Consider the following 14,773-nt stretch of genomic DNA (forward strand, 5'->3'; position numbering starts at 1 on the left):
GATTCTCTGCCGTTGTTTCTCCTTTTCCGCTCCAGACGATTTCCTCTCGTATCCATCATCTCCTCCAGGTTAATGTATTTCTCTGCTCGAATCATTAGCTCCCCCATGTCCACGGGAGGTTTTTTTCCAAGGGAGTATAAGAAACTTCCGGGTTGGAGAGCCGTTGTCAGGGCGGCCAAGGCTACCCCCATGTCCAAGTTGCGGATTTCTAAGGTCGCTGTGTTGAAACGGTGCATAAAATTCTTTAAAGTCTCCCGGTCCCCTTGCACCATACTCATTAGATGGCCTGTTGTTTTGGCAACTCTCCGGCTACTAAGGAAGTGGCCGATGAACATTTGCTCCATCCCTTGGAAGGAACCAACAGATCCTGGTCGAAGAGTTCGATACCAGTCTCTGGCGGTACCCTTAAGGGTGGTAGCAAACGCTCGGCACATGATGGCGTCCGGAGCCCCTTGCAGCTGCATTAACATTTTGAAATTTTCCAGGTGATCAATGGGGTCAGACAAACCTTCGTATCTTTCAAAGGTGGGCATCTTGAATCTGCTGGGCAATGGAGCTTCCATGATCTCTTTGCTGAACGGAGATTCCGCGCATTTAGGGATGTTTCCCCATGGTAGGGCCTGGTTCTGCCCTCTTTCATCATCTTCTCTATGTAATCTATCTTCTTTATTCTTTCCTCGAGCTCGGTGGATCTTTGTTGGTTGACGTCCACGCTGTTTGCATCTTCTACCTTCTTGCTGGGTTGAGTTTTCTCTTCTTTCTCCCTTAGTTCGTCAGCCTGTTGATCTGCGCTGGGTTTCTTTTGCGGTTGGGGAAGGACGTGCCCCTCTTGACTCTTCTGTTGTAAGAGTTGGTTGAGCATGTCCTTCATTTCCTTCTGGAAGGCAAGGAACTCCTCCCTACTGACACCAGATGAATCGGAGGTCCATTGGATGGATTCGGATGGTTGTTTGTTATCAGGGAAGGAGGTGGAATTGCGTGAGGTCGGCATTGCTTGAATGTTTGAAAGTCAAGAGCAAGATAATATTGCTTCCTAAAAGTGACTTCCCACAGACGGCGCCAACTGTTGCGGGGTAAAAATATGGTTGGGGTGCTCCTTCGACTCTCGTTGACCTGAAAGAAGAAAATAAAGGCTTGGAGGACCCGGGGTGTACTCCGGGGGGCCACTCCGATGCCTAAGTAAGGGAAATACTTTTAGAAAGGCTGAATGCAACAGTATAATTGTGTTGAATGACTTACCTTTGCTTGCATCCCCAGTCCCTACTTATAGGGGCTTGAGTTGACCATTGGTTGGCTCAGATTTATTGCGTGGGGGCGTGAATCGCTCTTCAGCCATAAGTGCGTGCGCCTGTTACTCTGTTTTTAAGGGCGTCGGCGTGAATCTCTCCTTCTCTTTATTAGGTCGGAGCTAATCACTCGTCAGAAAGTCAGACTTGGAGAAAGTATGAGACAGGCGTTGACCTGCCCTTATTAGCGTGATTTATTATGGACATATCTATATATATATAGATAAACCATTATAATAAAAAATAAATAAAAATTATATTTTTTATTTTTTATTTTTATTTTACTTATAAGAAATACATACTTACACTCTCATTCATATTCTACTTAGCTTGTAGATGTATGCACCTACACAGATATATATATATATGAGATAACTTTAAATTTGTATATATCACTAGGTCAATAAGTCATGATATCAATTGCCATGATTTCTTAGGACATCTAGCAATTTATTTTCCTTATAATAACCCAAAAAAAAAACCAAAAATAAAGCCCATTATTAAGTTGTACAATACGCATTCATAAAAAATAAACACAAACAATGACAATTGTAACACAGAATACCAACACTTAGTAATTGAAACTATATTTGGGAGCATGAATTTGGGATCTTGAATTTAAATTTGGGTGATTTTGAACAAATTTTAATACAATTTTATATTACATTTTACTTAAATCTTGTACAAATTCAAATCTAAGACCTCTCGAAATATATGACAAGAATTTTTTAAGAAGTATTAGGAATACAAACATGAACGCCTTGGAGTAGATAAGATGTATCCAAATAAGTTCTGAAAAACACAAAAAAAAGGAATTATGAGCATCACCAACAATAGAAGAAATGAAGAATTTAACTAAAAATTCCTAAGCACCACAGTGCCATCATCTCCACATGCAATAAGTCCCAACTTATAAAACCTCTCTATAAAGCTAGAAATTCAATTTCAACTCTTCATTGATGTTGACAGTTTATACTTTTTCACATTAAAGAATTTTCTATAAGATATTTTTAGTCCATAAAAATTTATTATTTAGGGCATAGGAAAATATTACATAGATTAGATTTAAATTTTGAAATGATGTATGGGACAGAAAAAGTTTCTCTAGGAGGATAAATTTTTACCATTGTAATGTTCAATACTTATAAAAGACCATTAAAAATTTTAAAAAGTAATAATATAATATTAATGGGTTATATTTAAAATTATACAATACCCTCTTAAATTCTTAAATTCACCATTGATAGCTGTCAATGGAATGAATTTCAAATGAAGCTAGGGGACCAAATAATAACCCCCAAAAAAGGTGTTGGGAGGGGGTGTTACCTTAATTATGCAATTAATTATTATGTGATTAAACAATGCGTTGAATCGACTCTCTTAGGGTTTTGGCTTTTGACAAATTATCACTTTGATGAAAAGTTACTTGCGGATGGTAAGCAATTGAATTGTTTAATTATTTTAATAATTTACAATTTTCTTGGGAGATAACATATCCAAGTCGATGTCTTTTTAGGGATGATCCAACGTTTTAATCATGTGACATTTCTAAGAGCTATCAAATTCAAATAGTTAAAGATCAAAATTATGACGCAGGCCTATTGTGTAACCTAAATTTGATAGGGAAAAAAAAAAAGAAAAAACAAAAGTAATGTAATAGGAAATGTTAACCTTAGGGGGAGAAATTTTTTCATGTGCCAAATATACTCCTAGTGAGCACGTACTCGGTACATGAAATGAAAGTTCATCGCACGTGACCGATGTAAAGAAGCTATTAAAAAGGAATCGATTTAAATTATCGAAAAAACTATTTCGCTCAAAAAAGGAAAATTATATTTTCATATTTGGTAAAAAAGAAAAAAAGTTTAAAAAAAAACTTAACTGAAATGTTCTAAATGAACAAATTAGTTTTCTATGGCATTTGATGGGTATGGTGAACAAAGTAGTCGAGAAATTACTAAAAATAAAAGTAGAAAATATAACCAACTTTGAAAACAGAAAAAATCTGCAGCGAACCGAGCTGAGCTGAGCTGATATATTCTTCACTTAGACAAAATATCAAAAGATGTGTTTGGGAACATAATAAATTTCAAGATTCAAATTTAAATTGGTGACTCAAAACAATATTGCTAAATGCAAACTCCAAAGTCCAAACATGGGGTAAATTTTGTCACTATCAGCCTTGCTAACCAAGTTGCCATGATCTAAACAGACAAAGCACACTGGTTGAAAATATCTATACATTAACATTTCGCCATTGCCAAGTTGGTTTACTGAAAACTCCAAAAATCCAGTAATACCATAGGATGCACATTGAATCCATTTCCCAACAATACTTTGTGTTTTGGGAGCTTGAAATTTAAGCTTTAGATTTGGATTCGTGTAGATTTAAATAAATACAATACAACAAAATTGCGCAGAATTCTTTGTCCAAATCTACACAAATCTAAACCCGTGATTCAAAATCCATACACCCAAACAATCCTATAGCACAAGAAGAAGAAGAAGAAGAAAGAAGACACCACCATATGTTCATGTTGGCAAGGCTCTCATCACTCTCTCAAGTTAAAAACGACAGCATGCAAAATATTTGGTAAAGATCCATTTTTCCCATACAAAATGATAGTCTTGAATAATGATAGTAATCATAACACTGGTTATATACTCAACAGGGCCATCTCATTAAACTCAAACCTTCAGGAAGAATACTGCAAGCGACTTTTGATCGACGACACCACCATATGTTCATGTTGGTAAGGCTCTCATCTCTCTCTCAAGTTACAAACCACAGCATGCAAAATATTTGGTAAAGATCCATTTTGCCCACATAAAATGATTGAATAATGATAGTAATCAAAACACTGGGTATACACTCAATAGGGCCATCTCATTAAACTCAAACCTTCAGGAAGAACTCTGCAGGCGACTTTTGATCCACGATTCCAGGTAACCCAGCTCTTGATTGCTGATTGAATGCCCAAGATTTGGATATGCCTGAAAGTCACAATCAATCAATATGTTTCTCTTACAGCAGCAGCACAAAAATCATGTAAGGGGCTATGAGAAATTAACCATGATATTTAGTACCTTAAACTCGCAGCTTACACCAGCCTGTTCAAGGAAGGGGGGGCCTGCTTGTCCCACTTCAAATAATACAGTTTTGTCGTCCATTCCATGAGACCACAAAATAGGTGTCTACACATATGTTCATGTTTTCAGATACATAAATGGAGCAAAATGCTTCTAATTTATTGAAGTTAACGCATTTGAAAACAGGTTTCATGAGACTGCAGTAATAATCAGAGTGAAAAAACAGGTACATATTAATTGGACAAAAACCACAAGCACAAAACAAAAAATATGTGGCATTAAATGGGGATAAGATGAAGCTCGAACAAAGGACCTTAAAATGGTTAGTGATCTTTTATTCAAAAGGTCATCTCACCAATATGACCTTCGTCGGCCATTTATCTAGAGGATGGACAGCCATGTGCATTAATTGGTATGAAAAATGCATTAAATTAAACTCACAAAATATATGCATGAAAAAGAAAAAGACAGTATCATGATGTTAAATGAAAGTACCTTCTTCCCCTCAGGAGAGAATCGTTCTGTCATAAACGAATTAAAAGGAACCCATCCGCTGAAAACTGCACCTCCACCTAGAGTTCTTGGGTACAGCAGAACACTTGACAAGGTCAGGGCACCTGCAAAGCTCATCAAAGTTTAGAAGCAAACAGCAGGAATGTAGGCCATGGAGAGAGAGAGAGAGAGAGAGAGAGAGAGAGACCTCCTTGGCTAAAGCCACATACAAAAATGTTTTTTGGATTTGTGCCTGTGGCAAGCTCCTTGTCTATCATAGCATGCACATTCTGAACTGCTTTAAGCAGACTATTTTCATCTTTTGGAGAATTCTGGCATAAGTTAGTAAAATAAAAATATATCAATATATCAGCTCAAACACGCCTAGGCAGCCAGTGACATGAGACAAGCATCATGCTTGGAAGCACAGTTACTAACGAATAAAGAAATATATACAGATGTGAGTTTTTCATGGGGAAAAGGCGGGCCTCAAGATAGCTGGTGACATAAAGAGAAACAGCATGCTCAAAACCCAGTTTTTAGCGAGTAATGAAGAAAAACATATTTTTTAAAATGAAAAGCCTGTCAAATGAAAGATCCTATTGATACAGATTTTCATTTCCTACATGTCAAGACATATATTAGCCATAATATTACCAATCTTAAAAAAAAACATGTCTGTTAATCAAGCAGCGGATCATGGAACTCATGGATAGGACAATTCCAATGACGCCAAACCCTTTTGTACCAAATCCAGAGGTATGCTGCTCAAATCACATCCAGAAAATATTCAGATATTCAAACTGGAATGTAATGGGAGATGCAGAACTCATGGATAGGACAATTTCAATGATCTCACACACTATTGTACCAAAAGCACGGGTAAAATTTTTTAGACATCAAACTGGAAAGGAAAGTAAAGCTTCAGGCAGTGGCCAGCTCACCAGCTAAAAAGTGGCACAAGGAAGTGATATTTTCAAACTTTTCTAATTAAGATCATTAAAAAAGTTAGGCTCTTTTTATTTTGGATTGTTCAGTGTTTCACTGCATAACTATGTACCAGAAAAGTACAGTATTTCTCAATTGCCAACAGATGCGCCCTTTGCATGGTTGATGCTGAATCAGTAGACCACAGGACCATACCCTTCTCCATTGCCCCTGGATTAGAAATCTTTGGAATGAGCCTTTGACTCTTATTGGACAAAGGTGGATTACTGCTAGATCTGTTGGAGGAGAACTCTGGGCCTAGAAAGGGATTCGGGCAACAAAGGAAAAGGGGGAGGCTTTGTCTCTCATTCCTCTCGCAATTTTTGGTGTGTATGGAAAGAGAGGAATACAAGAGTTTTCAAAAATTCAATATATGACACTTCAGTTCAGCAAAGAGCATTGGTTTGTTGCAGTTATTAGGTGGACTTGTAGCAAATGAATTAAATGTTATTTTCGATTTTTGCAACACCCTTCAAGATGCTTGATTTCTTGTGCTTTGGTTTGGCATCCCCTTAATGCCCTTGTAATATATACTTTTTTTTACAGATTAAAAAAAATGAAAAAAAAAATTTTTTATGGTCATGTCCTATCAAGGTCCGGTATCCATTAAAATATTGAAAAGGATTTTTTTTTTCTTGCCCCCAATAATAGAAGGGTCCGACTGTAAATTGATGACTGTCTACGTTCAGAAAATCTAGTGCAGCAATCCTCCTGCCATGGTTTCAGATAGCATCTGCAACATACCGAACACCATTATATGAATTTTTGGGGTCCTAGACTCCCAATACCATTATACACCTAAAGCAATTGGAATAAAATTACAGCATAGCTGCTGTTGCATTATGGCCATTATGGAATAGATAATATCACTATAGGACAATTAATTTTTTATTTCAACATTTTTCTTTTCATTTTCTTTTCAAATTCCCTTTTTTTTAAATCATTAAGGGAAGAGACAAGAGAAGATTATCATGAGGATGATACAGAATCATTTATTTGTTGAGATATTCACCCAAAAAGCATTATTAGCACTTTGCAATATACACAATGTTCTATTAATAAAATTTGTTTTTTTTTATAATATTATAAATTGAATATTTCTTTTCCACATATTGTTCATCTTAACCTTCTTTTCTTTTGTAGGTTTTGTCTTGGTTAAGTTGTAAATATTTTATTTTGTTAATGATACATTTACGGTAATTTGAAAGTTTAAGCTATACAATATAACTTGTCAGTCCAAAGTTATAAGATTTTTATTACTTGATAAAATAACAGAACTTGTTTAATTCATTTTATATAGATTAAGTGGACTATGTCATCTCACAAACTAATGTACTCTGTTTCGTTAATTTATAGGCAAAAGACATCAGCCTCTCCTGAGGTTTAAGAAAAGACACAGACTCCTCGGAAATTTCAAAATCCTGCAAACCTCTCTTGATGGTTGGCAAAAAGGTGCAGACTTCCCCTAAGATTTCCAAATCCCACAGACCTCTCTTGATATTTGATTTTTGGGACACTTATATCCCTCCTAGGGCTTGTCTTTTTGGCTAGTATATGGGGAGGTTTGTATCTTTTTAGCAACCTCACACACCTCAAGGGAGGTCTTTGGAATTTTTGAACCAACCTTAGGAAGATTACTAGGATTTTTTAAATAAGAGGAGTTCCAAGTCTTTCACCAAATCTCAGCGGAGGCCAGCGTATCCTGCCCTTAATTTATTTATCACTTATATGATTGATGAAAAGTGAAAAAATATAATTTTTTCTATCAATAGAAATTCTAAACCAATGTAAAATTTATTACCCTTACAAAACAATGTTAAGAAGTTGAACTACGAATTCAAAATACATTTAAAATCCTTTTAAGAAGCTTTAAGGGCTTAAAACGCACAAATGTACCAAATATATATGAGTTTATGTGTTCTTGAAAAAGATTCACAGCTGTTACGCACATTTCTTGCCACATAACATCCACAATTCACACTTCTCACTACACATGTTACCATTAGCTAGGCTAATTGCTACTGCTATTTAAAACAAGGACTTCGTAAGGAATTGAAACTAGGACATTGGAGTTGATGACTCACACCAAAGCTCACCCTTAGCAGGGGCAAACCTATGAGGGGTAACATTAAAAAGAAAAAAATATTGAGACATTAAAGAACCAGTAGACAAATCCTATCACAAGTCACAACAATTATAATATGAAGTCATTTATGTCTATTTTAAAAAAAATAACTGCAATTAGTAACATAAAACATAAATTCCATAAGATTATTGCATACAAGCATTGGAAAGAATATCCTTCGCCAACATCTTTTTTCTTAGCCATTAAAATCTATTTGAAGTCCATTTATCATATTTCATGTGATAATACAATATACTAGGATACAACAATCATGCAATCACCGGACAATGCCTGAAATGGAAATCCAGAACAAAAAGGATAGAATCAATGAAATTACAAAGAGAAATAAAAGAATGACTTACAGATGTTATAGGTATCTCATGAATGTCAAACCATGAAGGCATAACAGCACCATCTGAAAGGAGAAGCAAGTTAGTAGAGGGCATGAATTTGGATTGACGAAAATAAAAGAGATGGATTGTAGGAAGAAATCTTCGAGGAGCAAGATTCTTGGAAAAATTATTTTTCTTAAGAAGCTTATTGAATCATATTATGAATTACTGACATAGTCTAAAGGTTAAAAAAAATCCACGAGGAACAAATTTCAGGGTACATAGAAAAGAAATCTGTGTTCTGCAACAAGGCACATAAATTATCAAAGGATGATACATGACCCAAGTCCAGTGAGCCAAATAAGCACATACACCTGCAAGTTTCAAACAACCAAAGAAAAGCCATGTCTCAAATGTTACATATTCTCTCCCGCTCCGGCAATTTGCATCGTCACAAAGCTTCAGATATGAGCTCCAGAGCACACACACTTCGCCAGGTGATGTGGGCAACATGCACATGCACACACATAAGCACAATTTCACACCGGAAGCATGATGTGCATCCTGTTACTCCATCCATGGGCACTTGCAGTCTCTACCCACAGACTAAGGGGAAGCTGCTTAGCCCATGCAGATGGGCCAGAGCTGGCAAGTTACCCCCTCATTGGCCAACTCAAGCTAAGGTAGAGCAAAGGCATAAAAAGAATAAAGAAAAAAAAAATCCACTATGTCCTTAAAGATGGCAGACCAAAGTCACCAAACATGAGATACAACAATTATCATAGCCAATTCAGTCCAAAGCTATTCACACCAATCCAATCTAACAAAACATTAGGCTGTGAAACAAACATACCCCAAGGCTCCCACTTATGGATTGAGAATGAAGATGGCAAGCAATCTTGACTCCTGTTTTAGAGAGCCAAAAACCACACCATGAAATCATTGCTTTTGGTCTTGAAGCCAATTACTGGAACCAAGTCTAGGCCAAACCCATGACACAAGCAAACTTCTATGCCTCTCCCCCATCCGCAATTTTTTTTTTTTTTTAAAAGGTGGGGAGATGGGAGACGAGTTGCTTAATAGAGAGAATACTTGGACTGCCAATTTGCACATCAATGGCTGTTTTCAAATTGAATGGCTATCCTAATTCCTAATATGTCAAATATCCTAATTCTTTTGCAACATTTGAAAAATAAAAGGCTTAATTAGGCCATTTGGACATTTTGAACACCTATCATAATAAATGAATCTAAGGTATTAGCAGTGAGTAAATGGCTATCCATTTTCTCACACTTGTTCAGATTAGAACATTAATGGGCATTATTTTCATAATATGATTCAATAAGAAATGTCCATTAATGGGCATTATTGAATTTGGATTATCGAAAACAATTTGTTAGTGACCAGACAGCCTATAACATTGTTGATGCTATTTCTTTGTAAAATTCTTCTTTTGTCTAAGGTAGCACCCCCTTTAGCGCACATTGAAACTTGTTAACTGTTGTTAAGCGCTTAAGTTGATGAAAATGGTTCATGTTGCTACCAAGATTTGTCCAAGACAATTTGGATCAATCACGACTTCGATCCCTTGCTAAAAATGGAAGAAAATGACTTGGAGGATTTAGGGTTTACTCCAAGGATCGCTCCGATGCCTAAGTTAGGATATTTGGAAGGATTATGCGATTGCAATTGTAAAGGAGTAAATGAGAATGAGATGAGATACCTTACCTTATTTAAGGGGTCCTTTTTATGGGCATTTAGGATACCTCCTTATTGTTTTTCCTACTAATAGATATTTATTTGGATTGTAGAGGTTAAACTTTAACTATGGATATGTTACTAGGGAGTAAATACTAGTGTGCTAACCCCTTACTTTAATCAATGGACGTTACCTCCTTTTTATTGATCCCTTGATGTCTTTTCATTTTTAGTCTTACATAAGTTACTGCTGAGTTTAATGTTGGGGTCTCTTTTAGGTTATATCAGCTACTCCCCTACTGTTGAGTCTTAAGAGTTGCCTTTTTGGCTCGAGAGTATATTGCATTACTATAGGTCCTTTTATTATCACAAGATTCGAATTAAGTCATCAAATGAGCATCTTTGGGTCTCATGAGCGGTGCTCATTAGATAGGTCAATACTTTGCCAAGCAGTGTACATTTCTTATTACTACATAAGCAATGCTCATCAAATGGACATTTTTTAACCTCATGAGTGGTTATTAGATGGGATTTTTGGTCCTTATGAGCAGTACCCATTAGATGGACCAATTTTTGTTGAGCAACGTCCATCTCTTGTTGTCTCAAGAGCGATGCTCATCAGACAAGCAAATTTTTTGTCGAACAGTGCCCATCTCTTGTTGCCTCATAAGTGATGTTTATCAAATATGCATTTTTGGGCCTTATGAGCAATGCTCATTAGATGGGCAAAATTTTTGCTAGGTAGAACTCGTCTCTTGTTGCCTCATGAGTGGGTGCTAATCAGATAGACCAATTTTTGTCAAGTAGTGCTCGTCTCTTGTTACTTCATGAGAGGTTGCTCATCAAATAAGCATTTTTGGGCTCATGAGTGATGCTCATCGGATGGGCCGGTGATCATTAGATGGATATTTTGAATTTAAAGGGCAGATTGATTCCATTGTTCCATTGGTAAAGGGGGGATTAGAAGATCTACTTGAGGTTACCTATTAAGGGTTGGGTACGAACTCCTTCCACTAGTTTTTCTAGCTGATCAATTTTCTTGAGTTTTACTTCAAATTTTTGGGATTGTTGCTCGTTCATGCTCACATTGTTGGCCCCTTCTACTTTCTTTATTGGATCTAAAATTTCCAAGGCAAGTTCATGTGGTACCACCGCCTTCTTCTTAGGTGTCGTTTCAAATTTAATAGCCTCTAGGCCATGTTCTATAGGATTTTTTTTTTTTCCTGTTGTAAGATTATGCTAAACATGTCTTTCGCCTTCCTTTAGAAGACCAAAAATTGGTATAAAGGTACAATTTGCAGAAAATTTCTAGTGATGGGGAATGAACCAATTTGGGTGATTGATCCCCAACAACAAGTTCAAACTCAAAATTGCATGATGCGGCCATGATTGAGTTTTAGAAAGAAATCCTTCTAAGTTTTCCACAGACGGCGCCAATATTGCTGCCAAATTTTGTCTAGAAGAATTTGGATCAATCATGACTTCGATCACCTACTAAGAATGAAAGAAAAGTGGCTTGGAGGACCCAGGGTGTATTCTGGGGGATCGCTCTGATACCTAAGTCAAGGAATTTGGAAGTTTTACATGACTGCAATAATAAAGGAGTGAGTGAAAATGAGATGTGATACCTTACCTTTCTTAGGGGATTCTTTTTATAGGCATTTAGGATACCTCCTTATTGATTTCCCTACTAATGGATATTTATTTGGATCACAAGAGTTAAACTTTGGCTATGGACATGTTACTAGGGAGTAAATATTAGTGAGCTAACGTCTTGCTTTATTAAAGGACAGTACCTCCTTTCTATTGATCTCTTGATGGATTTTCATTTTTTCGGTCTTACATAAGTTAAAATCAAGTTAAATGTTGGGGTCTCTTTTAGGTTATATTAGTTCATTTACCATCCCATAACATCATACACTGGGTATTCAATGGGGATATGCTTCTCAGATATTCAACAAGATTCGCATTCTCCATTGACTAATTAAGTTGTGTCGATTTCCTTTGGTTGTTATTTACACTTTATGGACTTTGTTAAGGAGATGTCTTCTCTCCTGAATGTGCATTCTTATTCTATTTAATGAATTTCTTTCACTATATATTAAAAAAAAAAAAAAGCATCATATGCAAGGTATATAGTGACCTTGGCTTACATGCACCATTAAAATATAAAATTCAATAGCACGAAGTAGAAGAAGAACAAGAAAAAAATCCAATCTCAAAAATTAAACAAGTCCAAATTTAAGGGGTGTAACAAAACCAATCGAAACCAACTGAATCACATCGAACTAAACCGAAACTAGTCGGTTTTTAATGTCATTTGGTTTGGTTTGGTTCAGTTCAAAAAATTAGTAAACCAAATACTTCAATTTGATTTCGAAACTGTGTTTTATGAAACTGAAAAAAACCGAATTGAACTGAGAAGGCATATTAAATTACCAATTTTGAAATTTCTAAAGAATGTAATTGATAGAATTTTTCATTTTTTTGAATATCTAAAGAATGTAACTGATAGAACTTTTCATTTTTTTGAAATATCTACCTAAAAAATCAATTCAACAAGTCATTTTTCAGAAGGAATATCCAATTATATTCAAGCAAGAATTCTGTTGGGCATATTTTCCAAATAAATTGGTATGAATTAACAAGGTCTTTAGTTTTTAAAAGGCATAATCAAGGCCCATTACGAGGCCAAACCGACCAACACAAACCAAACCAAACTGAATATTTTTGGTTCAGTTCGGGTTTAAACCATCATCTGGTTTGGTTTGGTTCATAAAATATTAATAACTAAATAATTTGGTTTAGGTGTCGGATTTTACCCAAAAAAAAACTAACCAAACCAAACCGATTACACCCCTACAAATTATAATAGGAAAAGTTTGAGTTTTATAAAATAACAATATAAAATCCCATAATAATTGGGGAGTGGGGATGTACCATTAACGTCATTGCTAGTAATCCATCTAATGCAATGTAGTACAAATGCTCCTAAACTGCAAGCAATGAATCAGAAATACTGAAAACGAAGCTGCTGCATATTCAAATCTTCTTTTCACTTCATTAATTCAAGAATCAATTGCTCTGGTTCAGTAATCAATTTAGAGGTGGGTCTTATCTCCTCAACCCATCATCATCTTTTAGTCCGAAATCCAAATGTTCTAAGAAATATTTCACTAACCCACTAAAAGATTCCACCCAAAATCAACCCAACCTGAAATTTATTTCATCAGAGTAATTGATCTCTCCGTCCTCTCTTATCATGACTTCATCACACCCCCAATTCTACATTAGTTCACAGCTAGATATTCTTTAGAACGTAAACAATATCCAACAAAATTCCCTACTCATCTTGCCAGCATAAGAAAATTCAGATAATGGTTTACCCATTCGGTTCAAGGAATCATTAAGGATTTCCAAAATGTGAGTTGGAAATCTATGTCCATGTTTAATTAGTCCTAAAAATGATCCTATGTGAAGGAAATTGGAGATTCCCAAGGAATTCAATACGCTCACAAAATATGGAATGTGTAACATGAATATTTTTCTGGTAATTGGGAACGTGAGTTGGAATATTCGACACCCATGTTTGCTTCATCCAAAGACCTGAAATTCTCTGAAAATCCAATATGCCCACAAAGTATGACATTGTATAACTCAACTTGGTAATTCTAAATTCTCGTAAAATGACATCCTATTCCCACACATGTAATTCCCTGAAACAAACACCTAATTAATTGCACACCCAAATATTATGAAGCCTATCACCAACAAGGCAAAATCAAAACAGAAACAATCAATCAACCGAGACACGAGTTAAAACAAAAGCCCATACACATAACAGAGATATCAATTCGCGATAAATAATAATAATAAATAAAGGATTAAGAAGATAGAGAGAGAACCTACGGTTGCAAGTGACGGGGTTCCAAGGAGCAGAAGGGAAAGACCAGACGGTGTTCCTGAACTCAGGAGATGTGAAGAGGGATTTGATGGGTTCGTTGGCGGGACCCGAATCCCCCAACCCGTGAAGCCACAGAACGAAGCTCCGAGCCATGGCGTCTGGTTTTGGAGAAGGGGGGTGCGGCTGAGACAGTAGAACGAACAAAATGGTGGTACACAAAGTGAATGCGAACAGAGCAACTGGCTTGAGTAACAATACAAGCCTCATTTCTGAAGATCGCACATGGCATCTCTTTTTCTACTCTCTCCCTGCAATCTCTGCATCATAACCAATAGGGTTTAACTGAAAAATGTTTATAAATGAATTTACAATTATAATCAACTTTCATATCATCATTGTATAATCAACTTTCATATCCTCTTATATTGATTCACTTGATATAATAAATTTAAAATAATATAGACTTAAAAGGATTTGTGAGTTTTGATTGAAAAATATTTTATGTTCTCACATTTGTTACAAACCTTTTTTTTTTTCTTTTGAATGATATAAGGACTTCACCCATGTTCCTTTGAATACCCTAATATGATACTAAATCCATGGAGCGATGTCCTTCTCCCCTAGTTTGCCGTTTGAAAATTGAATGCGGACACAATTTATTCACAATCGGCTTAGACGTTCGGTCAACTCTTATTCCGAGACAAAATCCTTCATCTAGGGCTCAATTTGAGAACAATTGTGTGCATTAATCGGTAATTAAACTTCCGATGCTCTCACTTGAGTGTCCAACTCCTTTCCACTGCGTCAATGCCTTACGGGCTACAATCCCTCTTTTATCATCTTATACTATTATGTGAAT

At 36.0% G+C, this 14,773-nt stretch overlaps 1 protein-coding gene across 2 annotated transcripts; it reads right to left on the bottom strand.

Annotated features, from left to right (window-relative positions):
• Window positions 1–3,875: 3,875 nt before the first annotated feature.
• LOC131152997 (probable carboxylesterase SOBER1-like) lies at window positions 3,876–14,714 on the bottom strand. 2 transcript variants are annotated; one of them, XM_058105002.1, is made up of 7 exons: window positions 14,439–14,714; window positions 13,920–14,231; window positions 8,343–8,395; window positions 5,077–5,200; window positions 4,872–4,993; window positions 4,374–4,481; window positions 3,876–4,280 (listed from the first exon to the last, which is right to left on the bottom strand). In XM_058105002.1, exons 2-7 carry the CDS (start codon window positions 14,179–14,181, stop codon window positions 4,191–4,193), a joined length of 759 nt encoding a protein of 252 aa, XP_057960985.1. In that variant the 5' UTR covers window positions 14,182–14,231; window positions 14,439–14,714; the 3' UTR covers window positions 3,876–4,190. The 2 variants fall into 2 exon arrangements, with proteins under 2 accessions (XP_057960985.1, XP_057960984.1); XM_058105001.1 differs by having other exon boundaries at window positions 13,920–14,448.
• Between the last annotated feature and the right edge of the window lie 59 nt (window positions 14,715–14,773).

This window comes from Malania oleifera, chromosome 4 (assembly GCF_029873635.1).
Source record: "Malania oleifera isolate guangnan ecotype guangnan chromosome 4, ASM2987363v1, whole genome shotgun sequence".
NCBI lineage: Eukaryota > Viridiplantae > Streptophyta > Magnoliopsida > Santalales > Ximeniaceae > Malania > Malania oleifera.